The sequence below is a fragment of the Ananas comosus genome, linkage group 24 (assembly GCF_001540865.1).
Source record: "Ananas comosus cultivar F153 linkage group 24, ASM154086v1, whole genome shotgun sequence".
NCBI classification, from domain to species: Eukaryota; Viridiplantae; Streptophyta; class Magnoliopsida; order Poales; family Bromeliaceae; genus Ananas; species Ananas comosus.
The window spans coordinates 4106325-4121337 of NC_033644.1; the positions used below are offsets into that span (position 1 = coordinate 4106325).

At 43.7% G+C, this 15013-nt stretch overlaps 1 protein-coding gene across 1 annotated transcript; it reads left to right on the plus strand.

Moving 5' to 3' along the window:
- On the plus strand, positions 13771-14721 carry LOC109728530 (branchpoint-bridging protein-like). Its single transcript, XM_020258948.1, has 2 exons — positions 13771-13989; positions 14395-14721. Exons 1-2 carry the CDS (start codon positions 13771-13773, stop codon positions 14719-14721), a joined length of 546 nt encoding a protein of 181 aa, XP_020114537.1.

Sequence of the window (15013 nt, forward strand, 5' to 3'; positions counted from 1 at the left end):
CCAGCGGAAGCATATCCGGTCGCGTGCACAGACCCGCCGTGTACACCACAACTCAAGTATACACAAGGCGTCTACAAACCATATAGTAAAAGCATATAATTCTAACTAGGTAATCAGAGCAAGACTTTTAAGCTTAAACTTATACAATCCAAACCTTAAAACAGGAAATAAGAACAAAGTACGATTTACAAAAACTTAATATACATCTCTGTACTAAACTATATAAACTGCTGGAGGTGGTCTAATACACGTCCAAAAAGGCGCTAGCTAGCCGTTGACCCCTCGCCAGGAACCCTAGCCTTTCTCGCTGTAGAAGGCTCTGTAAAAACAACAACAACGAGGGCGTGAGAACTATTAAACAATAGTTCCCAGTGGGTAAGCCGCCGAAAGTGGCGAAGTACACCACTAGGTCAACTGTGGCACGAGTAGATAGCAATAAATAAGCGAGTAAAATGCAGATAATACAATAAGCAATTACATTCAACAGATATTAAAGTAACTACTCATGCTATTTGCTCAACAATAAATATACATCAATAAATTGCAGGTATCAATTATCATGATAGATTCCATCAATCATATTACTTGACAATTTAACCAAACATATACCAGATTGTATGCAAAATAATTCACTTTACCGAAAATTACAGACGATATAATGTAATTACCTTTTTCATTAGCAAGAAATAAACATAATGTCATTCATTATGTTGCTAACCAATCATGATGTCAACTTCTAGGTTATTCATCGCTAGGCTCACTTTAGATGTCAACTTTCTAGTATGTTCATCAATAAGTTCACTTAACCAAAGACATAAAGTAACTGTACTACTATGTCCAGCTAAGGTTAAAGTACTTGACATAACCCAATTTTCAACAGACTTACACAAGGTAAGTTCAAGCCGCGCCGTGCCTAATGGCCCCGTGGTAGTCAACATCCCCACTCGAGGAATGAGCCTCCCCCACGGCATTCCATTTCGGCGCCCACTTCGTACATTTGCGAGCATCTGTCACTAAGCTGTTCGGGAGTGCTGGCTTGGGGGGGAGCGACCCCGCAAGCGTGTGCAAACGCGCACAATGGCATGCAAGCCGTAGTCCATAGTACCAGTCTCACAACAACATCATGTCCCTGACATGGAATCTCAACTCAAGCCACTCCGGAACGCGGGGCTTGGGGGGGCGCGACCCCCGCAAGCATGTACGAAAGAGCATAATGGCATGCTAGCTATAGTCCGGGGTACAAATATCTCAACGACATCATGTCTCTGACATGGAATCTCAACTCGACCCAAGGTCGGCACTGTAGTACCCAATCATAAGTCACTATCAACAACTTGTTGATATGATTCTACCAATAACTAGTATAACTTGACAAGTTAAGGCTTTACATCACACTCGTGATTCTATCAGGCTATACCTGGTCAGTGATTCACAACCTCTCACTACTCCTTACACAGAAGGAAAGTGGTTTACTAATGTTCTGTTCAAAGACTCATGGCACATATCCTGTAGTCCAATAAATCTCTACTCGACTATACAAGTATGTTATCATATCCAAATCTAGTTATCTACTAGATTATATTCAGTTGTATAACATTCGAGTTATGCTTTCATGCTCAATTCTAGTTGTTTAACTAGATCATATATCGTAACATGAATTTCAAACAAATCTATCATGTGAAAGTAGGAATTAACAGGTCAATACAAGTAAGGAAAATAAACGACGGAACACTCTTCACATGATCTCTATGCCATTCACGATGTTACCATGATATGAGCATACTCAAATAATTACCTTTACGTGATGTATTCAGAGTTTAACAAAGATACTAATCATATCAATTGGCATAGTCCAATTCTAGGTACATCGTTCCCTTTTATTGCTCAGCTGAGCTAAATGGTACCTTCACGATTTTACCATCATATCTACTTGAATGACAACCAGTCCAATTATTTATGCGAGCTACGAATATCACGAATATATAGTAATCCAACAGATAAGAAGCGATAATGCGGTCGACCGCTTTCCCCCTACACGACGTTCCGCTAATTCAACCCATTGCGGTCCCAAAAGGGTCAGTGCTGCAACATTTTGCTGCCGGTCACTTAACATTATGCTGAGTGATATCCCGCTTAAGCTCGAGCCATGGGCCCCTAGGAGATCTCAGCTGGACGTCCGTACGTTCGAATAACCTCTACAAGGTAATAAATACTTCAATAAAGCCGGATATGCGCCTAGTTAGCTCGCTTAACTACGTCAAACTCGAAAAGAGAAGGGTCGTCCAAACGCTTAGTGTAATTTGAGAAAACCACTGGACCCTCCGACCAAACCTTCCACAAGGTTGATGTCCATTCGACTTTAACGACACTCCTTTGACTTAAAAGTTCTAAGGCTGATATAGATAACTATGAACTGCTGATACTACGGCAAAACCTTTAACAAGCGTCGCTCGAACGTTGCCTGAAAGCCTCATAGAGGCCGACTACACATTTCCGAAAATCTTCGAATTAAACTCCATAATTGACTTGGGTTTTGTCCCTAAGTTCAATAATGAAACATGATTCACGTTTAACATGGCTTTAACCTGTAAAGCCGGCATCAAAACTACGCGAAAAGCACAAAGCAAAAGTCGTCGCAGCTCTGAGGCAACTCGTCCCAAGCCCTGAGGAAAACCGACCTAACTCGAACCACTATCCACCCAGCCTGAAAGGGCTTTACCCACTTAAAGGGAGATACAAAGGAAACTGTATACTCAACTTCGATAATGCATAAGAACACTTATATACATATCAAGTACCGTAATTCTGTGCGTAAGTACACATCTAGTATAACCTATACTAGCGTAAGGATTGTCATGACCTTTTGAGTACTAATCAAGGGAGGTGTACCANGAGCTCCTGGAGTCGTCCTGGGATCAAATAGATAGGGATAGAATGTGAAATTACCAAAAAACCCTTGCTGCCACGTTTCTGGCATTGTGTACCGGTACACGATGTGGCTGTACCGGTACAGCAAGCAGAAAAAACACTGATTTCGTCAGATTAATGCACTTTCTTACTTTTAACCCTCCAATCACTCTCTAACTTGTCCAAAAAACTTATCCAAACCCTTTAGAATGTGTAGGGAAGTTTTATGTACCTTTTCCCACGTTCAAATTTCGTAATTGACCAAATTCGAAGCATTACAATTGATAATGCATTTGCGATGCACTTTTCCATTTCTAGTTACTTACTTACTCTAGTAACTTATCAAAAACCTTTCAATAGTTTTGCAAAAGTCATAGACCAGTTCCAAAAGCCGATCCACCCCTCGAACTTACCAAGAGGCTCAAGATTCAGTATATTACATGGGGTGGCTTCAGGTCACCGGAACAGTGACCCGAACCCGAGACAGTGCACAAAATAGCTACACTAAAGCTTACCGGACTATAGGGAACTCGGGCACCACCAGCGACGGCCGAGAGGCAGGCGCGCCGGCAGAAGAAAGGTGCTGGCGACGGAGAAAGGTCGGGGCGCGCAATGGCCGGTGACGGGAGGCGGCCGCTGTGGTGGGCAATGATGCCCTTGCCGCACAACTCGAGAAGAGCATAGGCTTAGCTCGGTTGATAGGGAGCTTTGGCGACGGGGTAGCCAGCGGCGGACGGGTGCTGTCGACCAGGTGGAGCCGACGTTCACGCTGGCCGGCGGCGGAAGGCGGCGGCGGCGGCGGCTGCGGTGACACATCCCAAGCCCGTACGGGCTTGGCTCGGGCTCGGCTGAACGCAAAGGCCATGGCGGCGGCCGGGGAGCCTTGGGGCGGCGACGATGGGCCGCCGGAGACCAAAGAGAGGCAACAAGGTCGATCCGGAGCTGCGGCGGCGCAAGGGGAAGGGATTGGATCCGCCTCAACCCGGAGTTGCCCAGGTAGGCCGCAGGCTGCCAGGGCGGCGACGGCGGCGCGTAGGGACAATGGCGACCGGCGGACGGAGTCGCCCAATGTCGATGGAGGGTGGCACGACCGGTTCTAGGCAGGGGCAACATGCGGGTTGAGTTCTAGCTTTGGGCTCGGCCGCAGGGAGCTAGCGATGGCGGCGGCGGCCTGTGGGGACGGCGGGGACGCGCGCAGGGAGGTCGTCGGAGGTCTAGGAGGGCGACCGGGCCAACCTAGGGTGGCGGTGACTCACGGGCCACGAGTTCAACAGAGCTCAACCCGAGCTGGCCGAAGTAGCCCGCGGGTCGCCCAGGCGGCGATGGCGGCGCGCGTGGACGGCGGGGGCCGGCGGGGACGACGTCGGAAGTGGGGCCTCGGCCGAGGGAAGTGGCATGAGGGTGAGATCTAGCCTAGTTGATCTCGAGCAGGGTGAAAGAAGGATGAGGGAGAGAATGTGATGAAGAAGGTTAGGTTCCGATGGCCGGCGGCGTGCACAGGTAGCAGGAGCACGCACGACAAAGGCTGGGGAGGGAGCTGTGGACGGCTAGGAGGTTAGCTGAGGGAGATGACCTCTAGGGTTAGGGTTTCACGCACGAAACCCTAAAGCCAAAATATATACCAAGTGAAATTTTGTAGGAAAGTCCTCCAAAGAAGAATGTTTTTAGCTAGGTCCCTCCCAGCACGTGCAATATGCGCGAACGTACCCTCATGTCTGATCACGTGCGATTTGGTACATAAAATATTATGACTTTTGTGAAGTTTCCGATTTGTCACTTTCAACCCCTTCCCGATCATCATGCAATATCCGGCGATCCGTTCATTGGATTTCTGAACGGATTATGCCAGCACGTTCAACACGACCAAGTTATCAAACTCACAGTTTGTTTTATTCAATTTGGTCGCCAATTCGCGGGGAAAGTCATCATCTCTCTGATTTTCCAAAACTCTCTTAGTGATAAAAATCCTTTTTCCTCGAAAACCATGCATCAGATCTAAAATCTGTCAGCGCCAATGGTTCCAGAATAGCTGAACCGTTCAAAACAAGCTATTGGATCGTTATGAACGGAGTCCGATACGCGCCAGAAGCCAATTCTACTCATCAGCCTCTCCGGAAAGCCGGAGTTACTATTCACTTTAAGTGATTAGTATTGATCGCGTAACTTCTCCATTCTAACTCATTTTCTCCTGAAACTTGACGAGTGCTTATGTAATTAAATTACACACAAAAACATTGTCAACAAAGAGTTTAGCTACACTGCCAAAACCTCAGTCCTTACACTACACTAACTCACCACTAAGCACACATTAAAATACACATTAACTCACCCACTATCACATAGTAATGAGCCCTCATGAATACCTAATGAATGCAAGGTGATCCAATGGGCTGCCAATGTCCATTGGGTTTTCACTAGTAGTTATGGAGGTATTAATTGTAGTAGTTACCAGCCTTTTCATCTCCCATAATAGGCTGCTGGTTTAGTGCCCCTTTGGCTGCCTACTTAGCGAAGTTGGGCCAGGGACTTGGTCGGACTGAATAATCACTAAGTCCCTGACATTCTCCCCTACCTAACATGCAGACGCCCTCGTCGTGCACCAAGCCGCTCTGCATAGCCTTGCTCGCAATCCATTGTGCCTTTGCGCCCGCGCGGCCTTAAGCCGTGCTATCGCAGTCTGCGTTCCCTTGTGTACCAGTTCCCAATGCCTTGCCCCTTTAAGCGTGAACACCAGCTAGCTCGCTGCGCGAAAAATTTTATCATTGAGCCCAAATTGTCGAGTGTGCCTGCCCTCCGTGACACGCACGCACATGCCACCAAGTTGCGGGATGCTCCTTGATCCCCTCGGGGTCCTTCTTAGCTTTGTGCTTGACAGAGCGACACGCCCCTCGATTGGGTGCTAGTTGTTTCTGCATCTCTTGAGACTTAACAGTCTAACCCTCACCGAGGCTCTCCTCCTAGAGGTCCTTAGCCTTCCTGCACTTCACCTTCTCACAAAGCTATAAGGTTGTAAGGGTTTGATCCTTCATCGATGGGGCTGGGCTTTGGTTGCACCCCTTTGCGTCCCCTGTATCATGACACTCTCCCCCACCTTTGGCCTCACTTGCCTTAGGTGGTTTGCCATGATCACTCTCAGTTCGCTTGAGTAGTGCCTCCCTCGTCTTGAGGTCCTCGACCTCCTTGACCTAGGCACCAATGTCCTAAAGCAGTATATTTCGTGCATCCCGCTCGTCGTTGCCATAGAAAATATCCGCCTTAAACTTGTCCAGACGACGGCGGAATGTTGTTATGCTGCAACAATATCCTTCTCTATCAAGTGAAGCCTCTCATCCAACAAACTCACAGTTTGCAAAAATGTAGAGGACTGCTCCTCTATTCTCATCATAACATCCTCCTGCCCTGCAGCCTCGCATTGTACTTTAAGGATGCAGCCTCCTTCGCTAGTGCCTGCGGCTCCTTTCTCCTTTCCCACTTGGTCTGCTTTAGAGGCTCAGTAGTTACATCAATGACAGCAGTATCTGATGACGACATGGTTACTCACTCTAACCGGCTCTGATACCAACTGTCACGGCCTTAGCATTTTTTGCTCGCAAAGCCCATGCAGCGTCCGTCTTCCTGCTCGAAGATGGGCAAGCCTAACTCCTTATTGCTAGCCTGAACCTACACACCCTATGACTAAGTATGCAAAAAATAAGAGAAGAGAGAGGTAGAGGTTTCCAAAAAACTAAGTACCATCATTATTTAGAAAAATTGGACTACAATACACAACTCCTCTTGTATCTCTACCTCCACTTTGGCCTTAGCCAACCCGCCTACTTGTAGACTCCTAGATACAATGAATTTAGCCTACACTAACTCACCACTAAGCAAACATTAAAATACACATTAACTCACCCACTATCACATAGTAATAAACCTAAAGCTGTCCAAAATATCCGATATACCATACCTGATCCGGACCATACTTAGACCCTACTAGACCCAAACCGGACTTGATAAAAAATGGATAGTATACGGATAACAAAAATTATCCATTAAAGTTTCAAGTATGGTCCAGATATGTTATATCTATACCCGACTTGGACCCGACTCGAACCTGACTTTTTGATGTGTAGGGTTCGAAAGAGTTTCCAAATCCGGACCCGAAATTGGACTCAGGCATAGACCCAGTGAAATACCTGATAGTAAATAAAAATATTTGAAGTTGAGAGATCAATTTTAATAGGACTTAAAGATGAAGGGTCTTTGTATATTTTCATCATAATGAAAACCTTAGTCGCTCTATTTACACTTTTTTTTTTTTACTCATATATTTTAATTCTAGTGGTTTATTGCTTGAATCTTTCTTTTGAGCGAATTTTATTGGACTGAATGAAACTAATTAGAACACGGGTTTTTTTATAGTGAGAGGTTGATGGTTTGTCCATATACTGCTTAATAAAGTTTATAAAAAAATATATGCATACAGGTATCTGTACCCGATCTAGACTCGATCCGTACCCGATCTATATCCGGTCTTAAGTGGGTATATATGGGTAGTTAGTATCCAAACCCGTTCAAACAGACTCGATGGGTATATTATTAACTTAAGTATCTAGACCCGGACCCGATCCGAAGTTAAATGGGTAGGATATATATTTTTTTTTTCCTATCCATTTCTTTTTAGGGTACGGATATAGTATATCAACTACTCAGATCCGATCCAATCCATGGACACCTTTAAATGAGCCCTCATGAATTCCTAATGAATGCAAAGTGATCCCAAGAGTTGCCCATGTCCTTTGGATTCTGCTGGTAGTTATGGAGACATTAATTACAACAGTTACTTACCCTTTTATCTTTCATAAAAGACTGCTGGTTTTGTACTTCTTTGGCTATCTACTTAGCGAAGTTGAGCTAGGGACTTGGCCGGACTGGATAATCACTAAGTCCCTGACAGTTGGCTCACTAATATAGTTTAGTTCATACTCTTATTGAATGAAGTGAAAAGCATGCTACCTTTCTCTCTGAAAATGAAAAAGAAAATAGAAAGAAAGGAAAGAAAGAGGACCACACGTATGTTGAAACTAGCTAGGCACCCAATTGGCAACAAGAACATGTGCCCCACTACTTAAGAAGAACCCTTTACATTTGTTTGAGGAATAATTAAGAAAACGAACCGCAACGGGCGGAATCATGGTATCAATAGAATCAAAAAGCAACAACTAGGGCTTTTCAATTGTTTCCAACTTGGTTTGGATAGAAAAATATAATTTGGGCTAATATGTAAGAAAAGAGGAAAAAGCATGCATCGGAATAGAACGCTTAATTGAATTATCATCTATTTGATGATTGTTCTATATTCTAATCTTTTTAATTTATTCAAATGCAATCATACAATTAGAAAGAATATTTTATGTGATCGACATTGCTATATTTCTATTAAACAAGTGGTTAGGTCAAAAATTTTATAATTGAAGAGAAATCAACTGATTTAATTGAAGAGTAATCTTATCTATTATTTTGTTTTTAATTTAACATAGTAGTGGCAAAGAGCTCTTTACGTCTGATACTTTAATTATCATTAAGGGCAAACTTATGTCCAATTGTTATTAATTTGATTACTCAGTTTATCTTTAATCTCTTAATTTTATGGATAATTAATTTAATATGTAACCCTACTATGTTTTGAAATTGCGAATTCACCTCTGTAAAGCTTTTATTATAAAAAATATTCTTCTGCAATTGCAAAAGTACAAATTTGTTCCTTCGTACAGGTTTAATCATCGTTAGCCGATCGACCAATAAACTTTCATGATCAGCACTGTTAGACCTTTAAATTTACGATTTATGTTTATTTAGAATGACATAGTGTTACTATGAAAACATTAAAAATGATAAATGATGTTAAATATCACTAAAAAGATAGTTATTAATTTAAGAGTAAAATGGATATTTCGTGGAAGAATCCTAATTCTAGCCAGTAAACTAATGGCAAGAGATACATGTGATAACTACGTAACTTTGAAGGGATACGTTTGATAACTAAAATATTGTTTTGTTCGAGCACAAGTGATTCTTGCTTATTCTTGGAATATGTACAACTTCTAGGATAAACAGAAATTAAACAAATTTTGCGTTTTGGAGGAGAATCAAGATATTGAGAGGAATAAAAAAAAAAAAATTTGTTTTTGGGTAATTGGATTGGAATAGTAGGAATAAAAGTAATTATGATTAAAAACAAAATTAATTTATCTATATAATAAGCATCTAAATATTAATAAAATAATATTTTAACAAGTTCATAATTTAATTAATTTGTTACTATAGAAGATGATGAAGAATGATCAATGTTAATTAATGAATAACTATAAAAAATAAATCAATACATTAATACTAATTAATTATTTAAGAATTTATATTTTTTGTTAATATATTAATTTGATAAATTACAATATTAATTATTTAAATAATTCAAACATTAATTAATGATTGAGTAAGCAGATCAAATTGTAAATTATTTAATTATCTAATTAATTATAAATAATAAATTAATTACTATTTAAATACTTATTAATTTAATAACTTAAATAAGTAATTATTTAATTATTAAAAAATTAATTGCATTACTTAAGAATATTTTATAATTATTTATAATTTAATTTGTAGAGGAATAAAATAGAGAATAGCTTATTCCACCTAATGGATGGAATTACTATTCTTTTCTCTTAAGGGGTTATCCCGAAATAATTAATTCGTTTAAGAGGGAAATAGTAATTCTTGGTGCTGCTCGGAAGAATAAAGAGAATAAATCTTTCATTTCTTGAATCAAACTTGGCCTGAAGGATCTTATTACTTTGCAGGAATACATGTGTAATTACTTTATAGAAAGGGATGATCTAAAACGAATTCTACGAAAGTAATGATCTAAAATGGATTGCCTGTAAAAAGTGTTGTAATCTCCGCAATCGCTTATGGAAAGATTGTAGAGAAAAATAATAATAACAATAATAAATAAATAGAGAAAGAAATGTTTTTGAATAATTTTTTTTTTTTGAGAGGTACGTAGCATGCTACCCGCTTCGTTTATTTCATTTAGAAATAAAATTAGCTAGAAATGTGAATCAATTAGGATTCGAACTTAGAATCTCAGGTACGAATTTAGGATCTCGGGTATAAATTATCAAGCTTTTCGCCACTTGTGTTAGGGACGGTCGGTAATAAAAGAAATTATTGAATTACAACCTAAAATGTGTTATTTATCTGGCACTCCTCTTTGATAATTCGTATGAATCAATTAGTGCTTAACACTACCTTTCTTTTTTATTATTTTCTTTTTTCTAGGGAAAAAAAAATGACGGCTAGATGGTCAACTCGACCAATGAAATGGTTGACCATATATACATATATGTAAGTTAACTGCTTGTCCACAGAACTGCTCCGCATACCTTCAACACAACGACTACAGGAAAATGGACAAGAAGATTACTTCGTCTTCCCCCTTGGCCAAACCATATCCTTGGGCCATCACCCTCCTCCTCCTCCTCCTTCCCCCCTTCGCTCCTAGCGCTCTCCTACCTCCTCCCCTATTCCACTGACTTCCGCCTCCCATTCATCGTCACCTCCTGCAGCCGCCCCTCCCCGACCGCCACCACCAAGGCCACCCCAACAGCCGAACCCGAATTCCGCCTCCTCGTCGGCATCCACACTGTCCCCGCGAAGTACCACCGCCGCCACGCCCTCCGCCTCGCCTATTTCCTCCAGCAGCAACCTGCTGCCGCCCCCACGACTTGCCTCAGCATCCGCTTCATCCTCTGCAACGTCACCAAAGAAGAAGACCAGCTCCTCGTCGCCCTCGAGATCATGCACCATGACGACATCATCATCCTCAACTGCACTGAAAGCCCAGAGCGGGGTAAGACCTACACGTACTTCTCCAGTCTCCCTGCCATGTTCGAAGGTGGCGAACAGCCACCTTACGACTACGTCATGAAGACGGACGACGACACGTACCTACGGCTTGACGAGTTGGTTAAGTCTCTTAAGGGCAAGGCGCAGCGCTATGTGTACTACGGAACGGGTCTACCGTTCCAAGATAGGGAGCACCCTCCCTTCATGCTGGGGATGGGCTATATACTATCGTGGGACTTGGTGGAGTGGATCGCATCATCAGAAATAGCGAGAAACGAGCCGAACGGGATCGAGGATACGTTAACGGGGAAGTGGTTGAATAGCGGGGACAAGGCAAGGATAAGGTATAACATGTTCCCTAAGATGGATGATTACAGAGGGGGAGAAGGGAAAGATTTTGAGGCAGAAACCATTGCGGTGCATCAGTTAAAGGAGGACTTGAGGCTGGTAAGGACATTGAAACACTTCAATGTTACCACGGGGCTCAAGGCCTCAAAGCTCTACCATATTCCTTAATGATTTTTTTTTTCTTTATCTTAGGAGTTTTTTTTTTTTTTGTGGGCTTTTTTCCTGCTCTTTTTCTTGAGCATTTTAATTTTTATGCTTATCATGTTGGAGGCTCTGCTCGGCTGAGCCAAAAGGATAAGTAATCCCCCAACATTTAGATTTGTGCGATTTCTTTTCTTTTCTTGCTTATAGTTATTTCAATTTAGTAACACACTATATGAAGTAGGTTTTTTTTTTTTTTTTTTTTTTGAGAGAGAGGTTGGTAGCACGCTACCCGCTTCGTTTATTTTATTTAGAAATAAACTTAGTTGAAAATGTGAATCAATTAGGATTCGAACTTGGGTCTCGGATACTAACTACCAAGCCCTTTGCCACTTGCTCTAGAGACGGTCGGTTAATTATGAAGTAGGTTATTGATCGACTTCTTTATCGTATCCAGCACTGTCACACCCCACACCCCGAATTTGTAGCAGAAGCTACCGTGTGCGTCAATAGACCGACCGCCAGATGCACGGGGCTCGCCTTGTACATCCGAAACGGTCAAATCTGCCTCGTTAACATTTCCAGAAACACACAACTAATTAATAGGTATCAAAGTATAGAGAGCACGTAGCAAGTATGGCCGCTTGTACGAAAAAACGGTCTCAACATCTGATATAATGTCACTAACTATTCATACATATACGATAATCATAACAAATCACATAAACAAACACATCCCTCGCAGACCTCAACCGTATCGCGTGCATCAGCTGCTATACAAAACTGGATCTACAGGGTCTTTTTGTAGCTATTTGTCAGGGACTTAGAAAAATTTCTATGCAGCCCGGTCCTTGGCCCAAATCTGCTTAGCGAGTTCGGGTTAAAGACGGGTCGAATTGGGTTGGCGAGTAGACTCAAACCCAACCCGCTGTGGAAACTCAAGGGTTATGAAACTCATGGGAGTTATGGGTGACTCTTGAGCTTTTGGCAATTATGAGGGCTCATTATGTATGCAATAGTGGGTGAGTTATGTGGCTAGTGGGTGAGTTGAAAAGGCTCATTAGGCCTATAAATAGTGGGGTTGGCTAAGGCCATGACACACAAGAGAGAGTGTGTTTGTATGTTATTTGTAGGTTGTAATTCTCATTTTTAAGTAGTGTAGTACTTAGTTTTTTTTTAGAAAACCTCTGCCTCTTTCTCTTTGTCATTTTTCTTTGCATACTTAATCGTAGGACGCGAAGATTCAGGCTAGTAATAGGGACAAAGGCTTGTCCATCTTCGAGCAGGAAAGGTGGGCGCCGCACGGGCTTTCCGAACGAAAACGCTAAGTCCGTGACAGTTGGTATCAGAGCCGGTTCGAGTGAGGAACCATGTCGTCATCCGATGAGGGAATTGTCAACATTGGGGGTGACCCTCCAAAGCAGCCCTCCAAGCGAAGTAAGAGCAAAGACCCTCAGGGAATCACGAGGGATTCGGCGTCTACGTTGGAGGACCGCCTTGTGCTGTTAGAGGACATCATCGCAAAAATGGATGAAAGGTACATCGAGATGGCGGATACCTTTAACTCATTCAACGAAGATGTCCACAGCATGGAGGAAAACGTCGCTACAGCTATGGAGACATTTCGAAGCGAACTCGAAAAGCTCCAAGCCAACATGAAGAGTCGTGACGATGAGCGAAAGAAACTGATCGAGGAGCTTGTTGCTCGAGTCGACGAGGTCGAGGACCTCACGACAAGAGTAACGATCCTTGAGAAAGCGGTGGCGCGTGGCCACGAACCCCAAAGAGAGACCGCTTCGAAGGTACGTGTCCCTGAACCTCAAAATTTCAGGGGAACCCGCGATGAGAAGGAGATCGACAATTTTCTGTGGCACATGGAGCGCTACTTCAAGGCATTGCGGCTGGACGACGAGGAGGAGAAAGTCCAGGCCGCGTCCATGTACCTTGCTGATGACGCGATGCTGTGGTGGCGTCAGCGTTCTGCAGAAGCCGAGAAGGGCCAATGTATCTTGAAGACGTGGGAGGACTTCGTGCGCGAGCTTAAGGCGCAGTTCTACCCCGAGCACGTCGAGTACCTTGCGAGGAAGCAACTTCGACGGCTCAAACACACCGGGACGCTCAAGGAGTATGTCAAGGAATACTCCAAGTTGATGCTGTCCATCACCAACATGGCGGAGGAAGATCGCTTATTCTTCTTCCTCGACGGACTCCAACCTTGGGCGAACAAGGAGCTTGTGGGACGCGACGTCAAGGACGTTGCCTCCGCAATTGCCTTGGTAGAAAAACTGCCCGAGTACGAGTGGGCGGATTCAACTCGTAGCAAGACGCCCAAAGCGAGCAAGGCTAAAGGTGGAGGAGACCGTCGCGACCAGAAGGAGCACAGGGGCTGCTAGAGGGGTCCTGTGTCGCCGCCGAAGAAATTGACATGCTACGTCTGCGGCGAGAACCATTGGGCGAGGGACTGCCCAAACAAGAAGAAGCTGAATGCTGTCCAGACCGAGCAGGGCAAGGGCAGTGCAGAACCGACGAAGATGGGCGTGCTTAGGCTCAGGGCTGGCAAGCAGCAGCAAGCCCCTCAACAAGGAGCTTCTGTACATCGATGTGACCCTTAACGGCAGGGCCACACGAGCATTGGTGGACACGGGAGCCACTCACAACTTTGTTGCAGAAGTGGAGGCCAAACGGACACTACAAGAAAAAGCGGTTCTAGAGGCGGTTCTCTAGAGGCGGTTCTTATAACCGCCTCTATAAAATCATAGTAGAGGCTGTTTTGAGGCGGTTTTTAAAAACCGCCACTATAAAATCGTATTAGAGGCGGTTTTATAGCGGCGGTTCCCACAACCGCCTCTATAAAATTGTTTTTTTAAAAATCCGCCATTATTCGAGGCGATGTTATAGTGGCGGTTGTGGGAACTGCCTCTATAAAATCGTATTAGAGGCGGTTTAGAGGCGGTTTGTAAAAAGACCGCCACTATGATTCACGTATTAGAGACGGTTTAGAGGCGGTTTTTAAAAACCGCCTCTAAATATAATTAAAAAAAATCAAAACCCTAAAATGTTAAAATACCCCATGTTTCCCCCTCATTTTTTCCCCCTTTTTTTTTCCAGGAAACCGCCGCCCCCACCTCTTCCCTCTCCTCCGACTCTTCCTCCTCAACACCTCCTCCTTTTCCCCTCCCCCCTCACCTCCATCACCCGCTGCCTCCACCTCCGCGCGCCGCCGCCGCCTCTAGCTCCGCATGCCGCCTCCAGATCCGCACGCCGTCGCCTCCAGATCCGCACGCCGTCGCCTCCAGATCCGCGACCGCCGCCTTCAGATCCGCGACCGCCGCCTCCAACACCGCGCGCCTCCAAATCTGCACGCCGCCGCGTCTAGCTTCGCGGCCGCCGCCTCCAGCTCCACGGCCGCCGCATCCGTCCCCACCCTCCTCGTGAACGCTGGTAGGTCCCCTTACTGAGGTTGGTATATCTTATGTTAATGTCTTTAGTTACCTTACTGAGGTTTGGAATGCTTTTAGTGAAATGTTATATGCATGTACTAACTTGAGTTTATATTAAAGTCTTTGTTATAGATATTGGAATTAAATGAATTCCAATTTTAATTAAGTCGTGTTGAACTTCTAATATTTTGCGAGCTCAAGCCCCCCTTATTTGAATATTCTTTGAAAAAGAAATAAATAAATAAGTAATAAATAAGCAAACATGTCACGCTCCGGATTACCACGTA